The 14261-nt window shown below is 36.3% G+C and overlaps 1 protein-coding gene across 2 annotated transcripts; it reads right to left on the bottom strand.

Moving 5' to 3' along the window:
- Positions 1-780: 780 nt before the first annotated feature.
- LOC122061436 (zinc finger CCCH domain-containing protein 17-like) lies at positions 781-5414 on the bottom strand. 2 transcript variants are annotated; one of them, XM_042624690.1, is made up of 10 exons: positions 5189-5414; positions 4175-4791; positions 3914-4009; positions 3649-3738; positions 3372-3473; positions 3009-3176; positions 2446-2565; positions 2268-2327; positions 1541-1638; positions 781-1389 (listed from the first exon to the last, which is right to left on the bottom strand). In XM_042624690.1, the coding sequence occupies exons 2-10, from the start codon at positions 4784-4786 to the stop codon at positions 1236-1238; spliced, it is 1500 nt and encodes a 499-aa protein (XP_042480624.1). In that variant the 5' UTR covers positions 4787-4791; positions 5189-5414; the 3' UTR covers positions 781-1235. The 2 variants fall into 2 exon arrangements, with proteins under 2 accessions (XP_042480624.1, XP_042480623.1); XM_042624689.1 differs by having other exon boundaries at positions 5194-5413.
- Positions 5415-14261: the final 8847 nt, after the last annotated feature.

Below are 14261 nucleotides of genomic sequence, written 5' to 3'. Positions count from 1 at the left end.
ACAGTTGGTTTAGGTTTGTCCTACAGGTATGGGCCAAATGTTGACAATCCTGAATACTGTCCAAATCTATTCGAAAGCAATTCAAATGCCAACACTAATAACGAAATGGAGCCAGTCTCAAGCTTCAAACGATTGACTTAGGCCAGTCCTATCAGAACGGAGCCAATAGAAACACACCTGAAAGCATCAACAAGATCAAGATTTTTACCTTTCAACTGGGTGTAGACCACCCTGCTTTTACAGGCTTCTTTAATATGGTAAGTCCATGTTGGAAGCGGTGGTTTTGGGCACAATGGGTGTTAGAACCAAACTCCCCACAGAAGTTGATAAGAATGGTAAATTTTGCAAATTTAGTGAGTGTTATTCGAATACAGTTGAAACCACATATGAAAGTTTCTTGATCAATAGAACATGTTAGAACCTACATGCTTGCTAAAATTTGAACCATCTGATTTCTAGATAGGGCCCACGCTTTTTTATTTGGAAGAGGGTGGAGAACAATTTAGATAAATTCTAAGGCCATTTAGTTACCGTTACAAAATGCATTTAAGTGATTGAATGTGCCAGTTATCCTAAGGCCATTGTGAATGGATTCCAGTAAAGGCAGAGAGAGGTGGAGAGTGACATAGTCATATCTGGACAGTCCTAACATTCATGCACCCAAAAATAAAAAAAGTCTACAGCTACAAAATCTATAATCCATTCAAATGACTGGAAGATATGAATTGATAAATCACATCTTCAAAAGATGAAAATATTCCATGCACAAATAAAAAAAAAAAAGTCAACAATCTGATTCACTTTATTTACTGAAGTTCTCACAAACTGTACACTGACCACAAAAATATACAATAGGTAACAAAAATGAGAAACAATGAAGTAAAGAAAAAACAGTAAAGAGCTTTGCTTGAATGAATTTACATTTGAGATTAGGTTAATCTCAGAGGCACAACCATTCTTCCAATTGGGAAGGCATTATGCATGACAAAAATGATTGTCCAAAAAAATTACAGTAGACTCTAAAAAATAATGCTACTGTTGATAGATTACAGAATTAACATCCAGGCATTCCTGAAAGGAGTTACAAAACAAAAACTTGAATCATTTCTCCACCTTAGGCATGGCTATCAGCAGGGAAATAACCAAATAAAAGGAGAAAAAAATTCAACAGAAAACCAAGGTCTCTCTGTTGCATCCCAATCAATACCGTGCTACCATTGATTCCAACAGTGTGGTTACTCCGTTTGTTGGTTCAGTGGCAAGTCAACCCATTTCCACACTCTGAGTTCGCCAGTTCCATCACCAGTAAAGAAAAGCCCAAGCCCCTCTGGAGCTATTTGTATTACCCGAACTTCCTCTTTCGAGAATATTATCCCCCTCTCATTGAATCTAAAACACATGAAACAAAAAAGAGTTAACAGTAGTTTGAAGGCAAAAATGACTACTATAATTTACTGATGGAAAACGAGGGGAGGGGAGGAAATCATAACGCAAATTCATATTCAAACAAAAGAAGAGATGATAAGGCTTGAACACTCACGAAGGGAGGTCATAAATGTGCACAGTATTATCGTCACACGAACACATCAGGACAGGTTTCTCTTGTCCATCATGCATTCCACAAAGGGTGAGCACACCCTTTAATGAAAAAGAAAATCAAGTCAATAAACATTCTGAATGAACTGAGAAAATGAAAAAATGTGAATCAGCAATCAATTACCCACATCCATTATTCAGATATCAAGCGGTTATATCAACAGGTTGAATACAAATCTACCCATATCATATCAAACCATTTAAGGCCACTATGCTTAGGAACCCAACTTCAATAGCGTACAAACTTCTTAAACGATCAGAAAGAAGATATGGTGAACCTACTTACACTGTAAGCCTTTTCAAGAAATTTCAGCATGAGCAATTTCTTTATATGTTATCTAAGTTCAGAAATATGTCCAGAAATAAACATTTACACCCAACGCCAAAAACTTGGCAACTGACAATTCTGATGAGACCAAGAAGTTCCAAAGAAACCCCCCCCCCAAAGGATATGTCTGTGAGCCTTTCAAATTATATGGTGATCCAATGTCCATGTCTACGGGAAAACTCCACACAAACACGGAGACATGTTACATCCTAATGAGACCTACTTTTCAGAAAAATAAAAGGCAACCAAATTTAAGTGGATCTCAACATAAGAGTAATCAGAGCCAAGAAAAGAGAAAATGTAAGAGTAAGCTAAAAAAGAAAAGTTCCACAAAATGGCATACATTTTCTTCATTGTGTGTATGAACTACTTCAATGTCACCACTTTCTGTAGCAGCCCACGCCTGCATAAACATGGGAGACACAGCTAATAGCTCAGATGCATGTATAACCATAAATAGCTTTTCATTGAAATGAAAGAACTGCCAATAGGTAATTAGAAAAATCCAGAACATAACAAACCTTTATTGTTTTGTCAAGGGAACATGATAATAGATAATCGTCCCAACAAAGAACAGACATCACAGCTGAAGTATGGCCTCTCAGAGTATGGGTACATTGTAAAGTTTCTAGGTCCCACACCTGAAAATAAGTTCAGCCGTTTACACCAAAAGATGAGTTTTAACGTGTCTATGTAGAAATATTGTAAGCAAATAAAGAGAAACAATATGTGTTCAGGATTCTAGGTCGGTTAACATGATAAGCAAGATGTCTAACGCAAAAGCTAAAACATGTAATTCAAGGGGGAAATAACTATAATTTGAAATATCAATGTATATAAGGACATAAAAACTATGGTTTCCCTGATATTGCCAGGATGAGTTGTTATTACCTATAAGAACTAGGCATAAATTAGAAAGTTAAGAGATCAGACACAACAGTACATTAATACCTCACAATAAAAATTCTGTATAACATGACAACAGACTTGGGAAAAAGTCATGACACTGAATAAACTATCATACATTTGCAATATTTTGCATCCTTTTGGGGTAGAAAACGTGATTGTTGCCACACTAACTTACCCTTATCGTATGGTCCATTGAGGCAGAGTACAGCCTACCAGCTCCAGAGTGCAGCCTACCAGCTCCAACAACTAACGAAACAACTGCATGACTGTGACCCTCAAGTAATGCAATCGGTTGAAAGCAGTTGCTTGCAGCATCAATTTTCCATGCCAATATTTTACCATCCTGAAGCAAATAAATGGAAGAGTTAATATTGGTCAGAGTAAAAACCATATTGAGGGAAATTTTGCTTAATGATTTTAAGTCTCCATAGACATCAAAGGGCAGGGGGGGGGGGGGGCGCTTGCATGTCATTATTTATCCATGTCCCAACAACTTGAAACTCGATAAAAGCACAAGTTTGTTGTCCCAAAGAATTACCTCGGTTCCAGCAAAAAGTATCCCATTTCCCTCAGCAAGGGAATGCACTTGTCCAACAGGTCCACTGAGACTAAATTCAGAGGCAGTTTGGATGTTCCACACCTGCAATATTATCATTACAAGCCATAACTTAAGAAAGAAAGAAGGTATATCTCAAATCAAGCTACTTAAGCTAAAAGTGGTAATTAAGAAATGAATATCTAAATTTCTATCAAAACTTCAAAATGATAAAAAAGAAAGATGTGGGGGAAAACCCCCTTCATGAAAATCAGATCACCTTAACAGAGTTGGGAATGCCAACAAAAAGCCACGGCCCTTCACTTATCATGCATCCAATTTCACCACCCAAAATGACCACAGCAGCACACTGAACAAAACAATGTCTTGCAATGTCATATAAGAGAGATTGAAAGAGATAATGAGGCTAGATTAAGATTGATAGATAGATTAACAGAATTGGATAGATAGAAAGCTAGTAGGATAGAGGGACTAATGAATAAGCTAAAAACAAATAGAACAAAAAATTAGGTGATTATAATCACCTGCCCAGTGTGACAGTCCCAAAACCGTACAGATTGATCTTCGCTCCCAGAGTAAAGCTTATCAGAACCGGATGGAAGAGCAACACCGTTAATACCCTGTTCAACAGGCTTCATTGGATTAGTGCAACAACTGACAAATTAATGCAATAAAAAAGAAATTTCATATTGAGAAACGAATATATAAATTCTTCCTTCTCTATGGGTAACGGAAAGCTTAGTCCTAAAAATTAAGACAAAACAAACTTTGATCAAGAGACGCACCTTTTGGTGTCCTTCAAGCTTCTTCAATAATGTAAAGCTATCGCTAAGAAACCAAGAATGTAGATATTTGCACTTGTCTCCATTACTACAGTTTCCAGCTAGCCAATAACGGCAAACTTTGTCTTGCTTTTTGCCAGGAACACTATCCAATCCGGCACCATGATTTGTGTTTTGCGTTTTGCAAGGAACATTATGGCAATCTTTGTCTTGCATTTTATGAGGCACACTATCCAATCCGGTACCATGATTGTTGTTTTGCGTTTTGAGTGGAACCTTAGGGCAGACTTTGTCTTGCATTTTGCGAGACACACTAATCAATCCGGAACCATTATTTTTGTCCTCCGTTTTGTGAGTAACATTAGCCGCTCCAGCACCTTGATTCCGGACCCAGGTGTTGGAAGGGGCAGATTTCCGTGGCCGATTAGAAGCCATTCCATTGATACTGGGCGGTGGTGGCAATTCTCTGTGAAGGAAGGGGCAGGGATTCCTGTTGCATCTCCCAGACCTCCAATAGCGACAGACTTTCAGGGGTTTAGCAGCTGTAGCCCCCAAGCGATTAAACACACTGAGCTTATTTCCATCCCTTGCGGCAGACTCGACAGCAATAGTCATCACGACTAGAAAACAAATAAACAAAAACACTAACTTAAGAGAAAAGCAATCTCCATTAAACCAGAACTTTATATCTGCGCCTTCAGTCCAATAGTAGAAAACAACATAAGATATCCTTCGTCTACAATCCAAGTATAAGTAGCCGAAGGGAAAGACCTAAAATCCCTGAGAAAACGCAGAACAAAGATCGGCACCGACAAGCCATTCCAGTTCTCGGAAATCTAAAGAGGCACGATAACAAAAGCGTATTTTCCATGAACTATAAAGTATGGAAACAAAGTCTATGAATCGGATCATCAAGCAAGTCATTGACAGATTTCTTCGTTTTCCCTTAGATTAGCAGATGATGATTCCTCTAGAGAAAGTCGAAAATAGAAGATGCAGCTTGAGATGAAAAGTTACCAAACCTGTGTCGATCGAAAACCAAAGTAATCTCCGCTTAACAACGATGGATCGAGTCGATCTTCTTCTCGCACACGAGCAAAGAAAGGCGATCACAAATTCACAATCGCAGAAACCCTAATAAGTTGAGAGCCTTCCGTGTTTCCTTGTTTTGGAGTCTCTTCTCCTCTGAAAGGAATTGAAACTCGAAAATGGAAACTGAAAAGTAGAGTGCTACAGCAAATGGCGGTGCATGTATATAAAGGGCAAAGGTTCTTGCGTGAGCTTCAAGCAACTGATTAAAATATTTTATTAAACCACGCGGTAAAAAAATAGTAGAGAACACTGCCATCAAGTATTCAAATGCATATCATCAAAATAGACGGCCCTGATCCTCTCCATCCGCACAATATCAAGTATCTATGGTATACCAGATCGGATTTTCAAATTTTAAATTAGACCAGGCGGGAAAAACAGTTATACTTAGAGATCACTGACAGCTAACCAATTGCCCTCTTGGCACCCCATGGCCCATTCTGGTCCGTTATGAGTCTTTTCCTTCACTCCTCTATCGGTGGGTCCCTTGTTAGGCTCCTACTGGGCCTTCCATATCAAAAAAAAAAAAAAAAAAAAATCCCATCTATTTAATGGACTTGGAAGGCAGCCATGAAATAGATTTTATAAGAAGATTTGAACCTTGGGGGCTATTGGGTAGTGCCAAATCTTTTTTACATATTGGATTGGTGGAAAATCGTCTGCAATCGCTGCATTGATGTAGTGATCATTGAGTGGTTGGGAGCCCTTTGGATGCATGTTTAAATACTTTCAACCGTCTGATGTTCATTGCAAATCATCGCTCACTACAAAAGATGTGAACTCTATAACAGGATTGAGAGGAGCAGAGGTTTATACACCATTGATTGTTCTCAAGAATACATATCTAAGCTTTAGAAGAAATGATTCAATGGGAATAAATGTGATACAAGCAGGAGAAGGAAAATGTTGAGCTATTGTGGTGAGGATAGAATGTGGCGAAGGAAAAAGAACTGATGAAGGAAGGATTCTTGGAATTCGGCAATCATTCCAGCAATTTGTGTTTCTATCATTCTCAAACTGAAGTAATAATCCTTTGGAAGCGCACGAGCACTAATGATTGATTTCCATCCACATGAAGAATTTGATGGAGAAGGAGAATGGGGAAAATTGGTATTAGGGAAGCATTTTGCCTTCATTAATCTGCCCCCTAGGAGATGTATGAGGATGTTGTAAGTTCCATCTCCTTTTAACCTGTAAAGCCTGATTCATATGGGATGAAATTTTAATATCAAGGCCTCTGCCTTTCTTTGGTGACAAATAGCATTTCAATTCATAGTTGGCACAAGTTTGGATCTTTTATTGGATCAAAAGAATTTTCTATTAATTGAATCAAACTCCTAACTTACTCATGTTGAAAGGCAAAAGCAAAACCAAGACATAATATATTGTCATTGCTGATAATATAGATTAGTATTCACACCTTCAATGAGGGGTAGGGTAATCATTTTGCCTCTCCTGCATGTCTGGGCGCAAGGTACTACTGCCTTTTAGGCTTTTTGTCGCCAAATGTGATATCCCATTTGAATCCAATCAAAAAAAATATTTTGGAGTCAAGAATTCAAAATATTTTGAAGCCAAGAATTCAATCAATTTACATACCTAAATTTTAGCAATGGATAAACGATGATAAAAATATACCCACCGGCTTTATTGGCGGAAAGGGAAGGGAAGTGACATGAATCATTACTAAACATACCATTACATGTAAAAAATGCATTAAAACTAAATATGGTAGGAAATTTAAGTAGTTTATATAATCACGTGGGATAATGATTACAAAACTTTCCTTTTTAAGTTTGAAAATTTCGCTTCCCATCCCTTTAAATTTCCCTGGCAACCAATCATAGCCACTATATTTTAGATCCTCAGTTCGATTGTAATGGTTGTATGATGGAGCCGATAAGGGGTGTGGAACCAAACTCCCCACAGAAATTGGAAACAATCAGGTGACTTTTTCCATTCTAATGAGTCTAATTCAAATACAGTTGAAACCATCAAAGTTTCTTGATCAACAACAAGTACATGTTAGAAAATAAAGAGCAGTACGAGAATAATCTCGTATGTCCCTGGTATGTGGATTTGGAGACCAATTTCTCTTCCTTCATTTAATAGATTCCAAATATATGGATCAGGAACGTACAAGATTGTTCTTGTACGTGAATTTGATCCAAATTCTTAGACACTACATTCTTGCTGATTTTTGAACCATTTGATTTCTAGATGGGACCCACACTTTTTTTTTGGGGGGGGGGGAGAGAACGGTTTAGATAAACTTTTAAGTCTACACGTACAAAATGCATTCAAATGTTTGAAAGTTAAGAATCAATAATTCACATCTTAAAAAATTCATCAACAACAATATGTTAGAATCAGGGGAGCGGTTAGATAATCTCTCAAGTATAGTTACACGTCACCCAAAAATAATCTACAGTAGAAAAATCCTTAATTGAGAAAGCAAGTGTTTCAAACTCCTCGTGCCANCATAGTTGGCACATGTTTGGATCTGCTATTGGACCAAAAGAATTTTCTACTAATTGAATCAAACTCCAACCTTACTGATGTTGGAATGCAAAACCAAAACCAAGACATAATATATTGGCATTGCTGATAATATAGATTAGATCATGATATGCTTCCCAACTGATCTTAAAAATTTGGCTTTCCGACTTTGGGGTTAGTTATTAACTTGTCGAGTCGATGATTGGTAATGAGTTTTACTGATTTGCCACCGACAAAAAGTATACTGAGGTATTTATCCAGCCTAGAAATTGGAATGATGTATAGTTGATCTACGAGAATTCTTTATGTATGAGAATCAATAGATAGATTATAATCGTGCTCTACTTTTGGAGAAGTTGATACATTACCCAAGTATTTACAGTAACATTTTAAAATATTAACAATAATTTCTTAGCATAGTTGGTGAGTTATGGTGTTTAAGAAGTCCATGCTCACCAGGAGGTCTTGAGTTTGAATATCTTCGTTATTATCTACTTTCCCTTTTTACCTAATAAAAATGAATGATAAGAAGTAATTCTGGAGTCAAATGAATGGTATATTGTTATTCCTTTATTCTATTTATCTCATTATTTATTCATTTTTACTCTTCCACTAAACAGAGTATCCTTTTATGATAACCCCACAATGTAGGGATCAAACTACATTATTTCCATCTCGTCGTTTTCTAAGGATCAAATTCCTCAAATTATCACTTTCATTAAGGTTTGAATCATTGTAATTCCACAACGTAAAGGGTCAAACTTTTCCTGCATTTTGACCTGAAAATCATCGTTGTGCCCTATGGAATAATGAGCATGCCCTATTTTGGCCATTCATTGATGGTAGTGCAACCACCAACGACCGAGCAAGTGTGGCTATCTGACCATCTTATTTATTTTCTATTCTTCGGCTTTCCTTATTTACTTATGGTAATTCCCGGTTATATATAGATATATATATATATATATATATTAAAAAAAAAAATTTAGTGAGGACATTGATTAATTCTATATATGACACTTCAACATCTAGTGGGGCGGTGGATTCAACCTCCTTTACCTTCTCGTCTTCTCGGATTTTTATCGTCATTAGTTTTCTGCTACTCAATAGAGAGATTGCATCATTGGTCTCTCTAGACTCACGAAACCACTCTCCAATTCACAGGGATGTAAATTCCATATTCAATTTGTGTTTATATCCGTTTAAGGAAATCCATATTCAAAAGATAAAAAATTGATTTCCCAAAACTATAGGTGACAACTGGTCGGGCCAGATCGGTTTTGATCAAGCATAATCAATCCCCATCAATTTAAGGCCCGCATGGTGTTCTACCAGTTTAGGTGTTCAAGCTTCGTAGTTAGGGAATAGACACATTTCCATTCAGTCAGTTGGCTTACAATCCAAAATTTGGGTTCAAAATAACAGTAATAACTGGACTATAATAAGGATATAAATGGGCTAATTGGCTAATTGGTCTTATAAGCGGTCATTAAACATGCATAAGCATTCTTCATTTGAGAAAGAGATCTTTATATATTCTATTTATATATTATTTCTAGATCCAAGGACTAACCAATTAATTACAGAAAAAAAAAAAAAAAAGAGGGGAGATTAGATCCATAGGTTCAATACCTTGTTATAGAGCCTATGATAGAAATATCAGACTGAATAGAGTTGACAAATGAGGTGGGTATTAGCGACTCACAAATTCCAAAAATGCCAAAAAAAAAGAAACTCCCCCCATATCTTGCATGCTAAATTTTTTTTTTTTTTTTTTTTTTACCATGGTGGAACTCTCTCTCCCATTTAATAAATGTCCTAGAATCTTGGATAACAATTGATGGATAACTAGGAATCCAAAACTTTTTTGAATGATAGTCAAGAAAATAATATTCTAGAAAATTTTATAGAATTAGAAGAACTATTCTTCTTAGCGAAAGTCATTAAACATGTTATAATTGAGCTAAATAAGCTAATTAGAGTATGAGCATGTCGTTATAGAATTTGGTCAGCCTTGATAGGACAACCACTAGGCCACTACCTCACATTGGTCTTCCCAATTATCAATCGGTCGATGCTTGAGTATGATACATTTAGTACAATGTTTTGCCAGTCTCATGCTTCAAACTGTTGGTTTAGGTCAATCCTACTGGGCTGGCCAAATTATGACACATTTGAAAACTATCTGAATATGTTAAAAAGCAATTCAGATGTAAATACCAATAATGTAATGAGGCTGGTCACAAGCTTCAAAAAATTGGTTAGATCAATCATACTAGTGTGGGGCCAATAGGAGCACACGTGGAAGCATCAATAATGATGGGATTTTTTCTTTCAATGAAAGGTAGGGCAATCATTTTGCCCCTCCTTTTGTGTTTGGGTGCAAGGCATTGCTTTTAGGCTTCTTGCTGCCAAATGTTATATTCGATTTGAATCCAATCAAAAAACAAAAAATGTTGGGTCAAGAGTTCAATCAATTTACATCCTTAGATTTCAGCCATGGATAAACGATGATAAAAATATACCCACCAGCTCCGTTTGGTTGCAAGGGAAGGGAAGTAACACGAATCATTATTAAACGTACCATTACATGTAAAATGCATTAAAACTAAATATGGTAAGAAATTTAAGTGGTTCCTAGAATCATGTAGGATAATGATTACAAAACTTTTCTTTTTAAGTTTCAAATTTTAACTTTCCATTTCTTTACATTTCCCTTGCAACGGAACATAGCCACTATATTTTAGATCCTAGGTTTGACAGTTAATAAGTGCACGATAGAGCCAGTAGATAAAAATTGAAAACAATCAGGTGACTTTTGCCATTCTAGTGAGTCTAATTCAAATACACTTGAAACCATGAAAGTTTCTTGATCAACAAGTACATGTTAGATACTACATTCTTGCTGAATTTTGAACCATCTGAATTCGAGATGGGACCCACACTTTTTTATTTGGAGGGGGAGAGCAGTTTAGATAAACTCTTTAAGTCTACACGTACAAAATGCATTCAAATGTTTGAAAGTTAAGAATCAATAAATCACATCTTAAAAAATTCTTCATCAATAAGAATATGTTAGAATCAGGGAGCGGTTAGAAAACCTCTCAAGTACAGTTACCCAAAAAAATGTTTCAAACTCCTCATGGCAGAAGGAGATGTCCCTCACACTGGTCCTGTAAAACCTGCAATGCCAATCTACTGAAACAACATAAGATAACAATTTAGTGCAGAGGCTCCCGCTACTGCAGGGTCTGAAAGGGACACATTATGTTAGCAATTTGACACTTAGCTTGGCCCTTATATTGTGTACGTAATGAATTTTATTAGCTTGTTAGAGGAAATGCATGTGCTATGAATTACCACTGCTGCGTGACTATCCAAGGATCAGGATTGATTGTTGTGTTTGTCTTTGGTAGCCAACTTAAGTAAGTGATATTAATGGTTCTTCAACTTTAACCATGATCATTCAAATTCCAGTATTGTGATAATAAAGTTCCAATAGTGTATGATTTTATTCTATTTGTGTCAAGCCTTGTTTGTAATGTTTTCACATGTAACGGGCTTAGTGAATTGGTTGTACATGCATGGAGTAACAACAATTGCCTAACACAGTTGGTGAGATTGTGGTGTGTAAAGCTCACACTCACCAAAAGGTATCAATTTGGAGTCTCCTGGTTGTTACCTTCCCCCTCCCCCTTCTATAATGTACACATAAAAAATAAAAAATAAAAAATTATTTATAGGCATGGATTAGTGGAAGAGTGTTAGTTGGTAGATCTGGTTGGATTGAGCCCAATACATGAGGTGATCTCCTTAATGGGCTAATAATTGAGTTTTCCTACTAAGGAAATTTTTTGTATGTCACTTTCTTGATAGGATAATATTATTTATAGGCATGGATTAGTGGAAGAGTGTTAGTTGGTAGATCTGGTTGGATTGAGCCAATACATGAGGTGATCTCCTTAATGGGTAATGATCGAGTTTTCCTATTAGGAAATTTTCTGTATGTCACTTTCTTAAGAGGATAATATTTAATATATCACGTATTTGCAAGAAATTTTCCTGATATCTGTAACAAAGATTATTAGCAAAATGGCCGGTTGAGTCATATCACTTTACACTGTCCATAAAAACTATAGATACCCCCTATGGTGCAATCGAGAATGTTGCAAATCGATCTCCAAGATAAACCAGCCCAATGGTTCTCCCAATAATCGTGCATTCAACTACTAAACCCCTTGTTATAAGCTTATGCTTAAACTAGAAAACAAAACACTCACAAAATGGACATGTGAAATCCAACAAAACTCAAGAAAAGAGAAGTTCAACAACACACAGTTAGATGTCTCCAGTGACTTATTCCATGTCTTGCAAATACTGAAGTCTCCTCTCCATTTCTAATACAAATGAGATGACGAATAAAAGAAAGGAATTAAAGAGCTTTAAAACCGAAAGGCAGAAATCAGACTTAAAGAGATGAGATTAAAGATCCCGCAAAACTAAACAAATGTTGCCTCAAGAAGCTTCTATGGAGAGATAAAGTATCTCAAAAACTTACAAGAAAAATTGTCTTAAGGAGCTTTAAGAAGATATTACGTACTAGCAACGGTAGAAATTAAAATCATTATATGGAGAGACATAAAGAATCTCAGAAAAAAAAAAAAAAAAACTCCAAAGTGAAGAAAATACGCAATGCCTCTTGCTTTAAGAATAAGCAACACAAATAAACTAGCCAGTTAAAAAGCAATTGTGGGGAGGTGTAAAGTTTTCAAAAACTTAATGGGCAAGTGTTTTGGATCATAATCAATTGTTTTAAAAACTTGTTTAAAATCAAAAGTGGGCCTATTAGCAACTATGCCGATTATGGGAGAGACATCAGTTTTTTTGTATGACAGTATTGGGCTTTGTTCACAATCTATAAATTGGTAGTATTGTCCATTAATTGCTAACCTTAGCTATTGAATAGAGAAGAGAGTAGACCAGATCAACTATAAAAAGAAGAGTTCTTGAGGATCATCTTATTTAGATAACATGGATCCAGGATTGAGTTTTTTTTTTTTTTTTTTTTGATCAAATATCTGAATGTTATGATTTCGTGTTCAATGGATTCGTCATGTTGACTGCGTAATTTAATTCAAAAAATTGGTATAAGAGTCACCATGATTTTATTTTTTCTGGGATAGAAATCACCATGATTTATGCAGTTGATTTTTTTTTTTTTCCAAAAAGAGTGTTTGCCAAAGCGAATGAATAGTAATTTTCCAGTTTTGATGCCCAAGGTTGAAAGGGGCGATGATCCTCTGCTGTGGGTGCGGCCGTGCGACGAGCATCGGATGGCCGAGATGACATTGGCATATGCCCCGATGCCGTGCTGGCCATCGGATCCTCACCGCTCCACCGCACCAGTGGCAGAGGATTTTTTTCGGGTTGAAAGAGCTGCATCTCTGGATAAATTCCATCCTCTGTGAATGGGGGAACTTTTATTACAAATTGAATAAAAAACTATGTGGAATGATTTACTTTTTTTGGACCATTTTACTCTATTTTGTCCGGAAAGTCTAAAATCATAAACACAAATACTAAGAGTAAAGACAAGTCTCTATCTTAATAAGACATTGTAAGAATTTTGAAGGCCTGCCTAAGATCCGTTTTACTGGTATCTCCTTATAGCCCCATTTTAGAGATCAATTTTCGATAAGGCCCATTTAGAGTTAACCAGTCCTATAGCCTATTTAAGTTCAGTTTAACTTGATTATAATAACCCCGATTAAAGCCCAAACCTAATTAATAGAATATAAATAGTATCATAAGTTCAATTAATTAACTAAAAAGATCGATCATTATACAGGGTGAAATTGAGATACCCAGTTAAAACCAACCTATTGACACCCCTAATTATCATGTGGTATAATGCTAAGTTGCTAACGCTTTTGACAGTATAAAATTTCAAAGCAGTACTACCTAAACAAAAATGAAATTATCAAGGCAGAAAAAGGTTTGACTCATTACTTACCAGGCTGTCACAACTGCAGAGAGTGTGGTGGGCCCAAATTAGTTCATCGTTCTCTTAGAAAAATAGCTTCAACGTTTCTTCATTCCCTAATTTCTTCTGTTTGACCAGCCAGTTTGGGTAGGAAAAATTTAAGTCAAATTATTAAAAAAAAAAATGGCAGAAGTGGAGTGTGAAACCAATGGGAAAAAATTGTCTGCAATTTCAATCTCATATAATTCCGTGAAATACCACCTTCAGGGGGTGACCCGTGTATTGATACCAATGCAATGGTCCATATCTGATTTAAATGTCTTTTCACACTGATTTAATGTTTTATTAGTTGTACCAGATCTGGACCATTGTATTTGTATCAATACACGTGTCGCCGCCTGAAGGTGGTATTGTATGAAATTGTACGAGATCGGAATTATAGACGATTTCAACCCGAAACCAATAGTTTTGGAAAGAGAATAGAGAACGTAAGCTGGCTAAAAGAGGGGGGGGGGG

Source organism: Macadamia integrifolia, chromosome 14 (genome assembly GCF_013358625.1).
Source record: "Macadamia integrifolia cultivar HAES 741 chromosome 14, SCU_Mint_v3, whole genome shotgun sequence".
Lineage (NCBI taxonomy): Eukaryota > Viridiplantae > Streptophyta > Magnoliopsida > Proteales > Proteaceae > Macadamia > Macadamia integrifolia.
The sequence above is the reverse complement of the archived record's forward strand: the minus strand, read 5'-3'. Positions and strand labels throughout refer to the sequence as shown.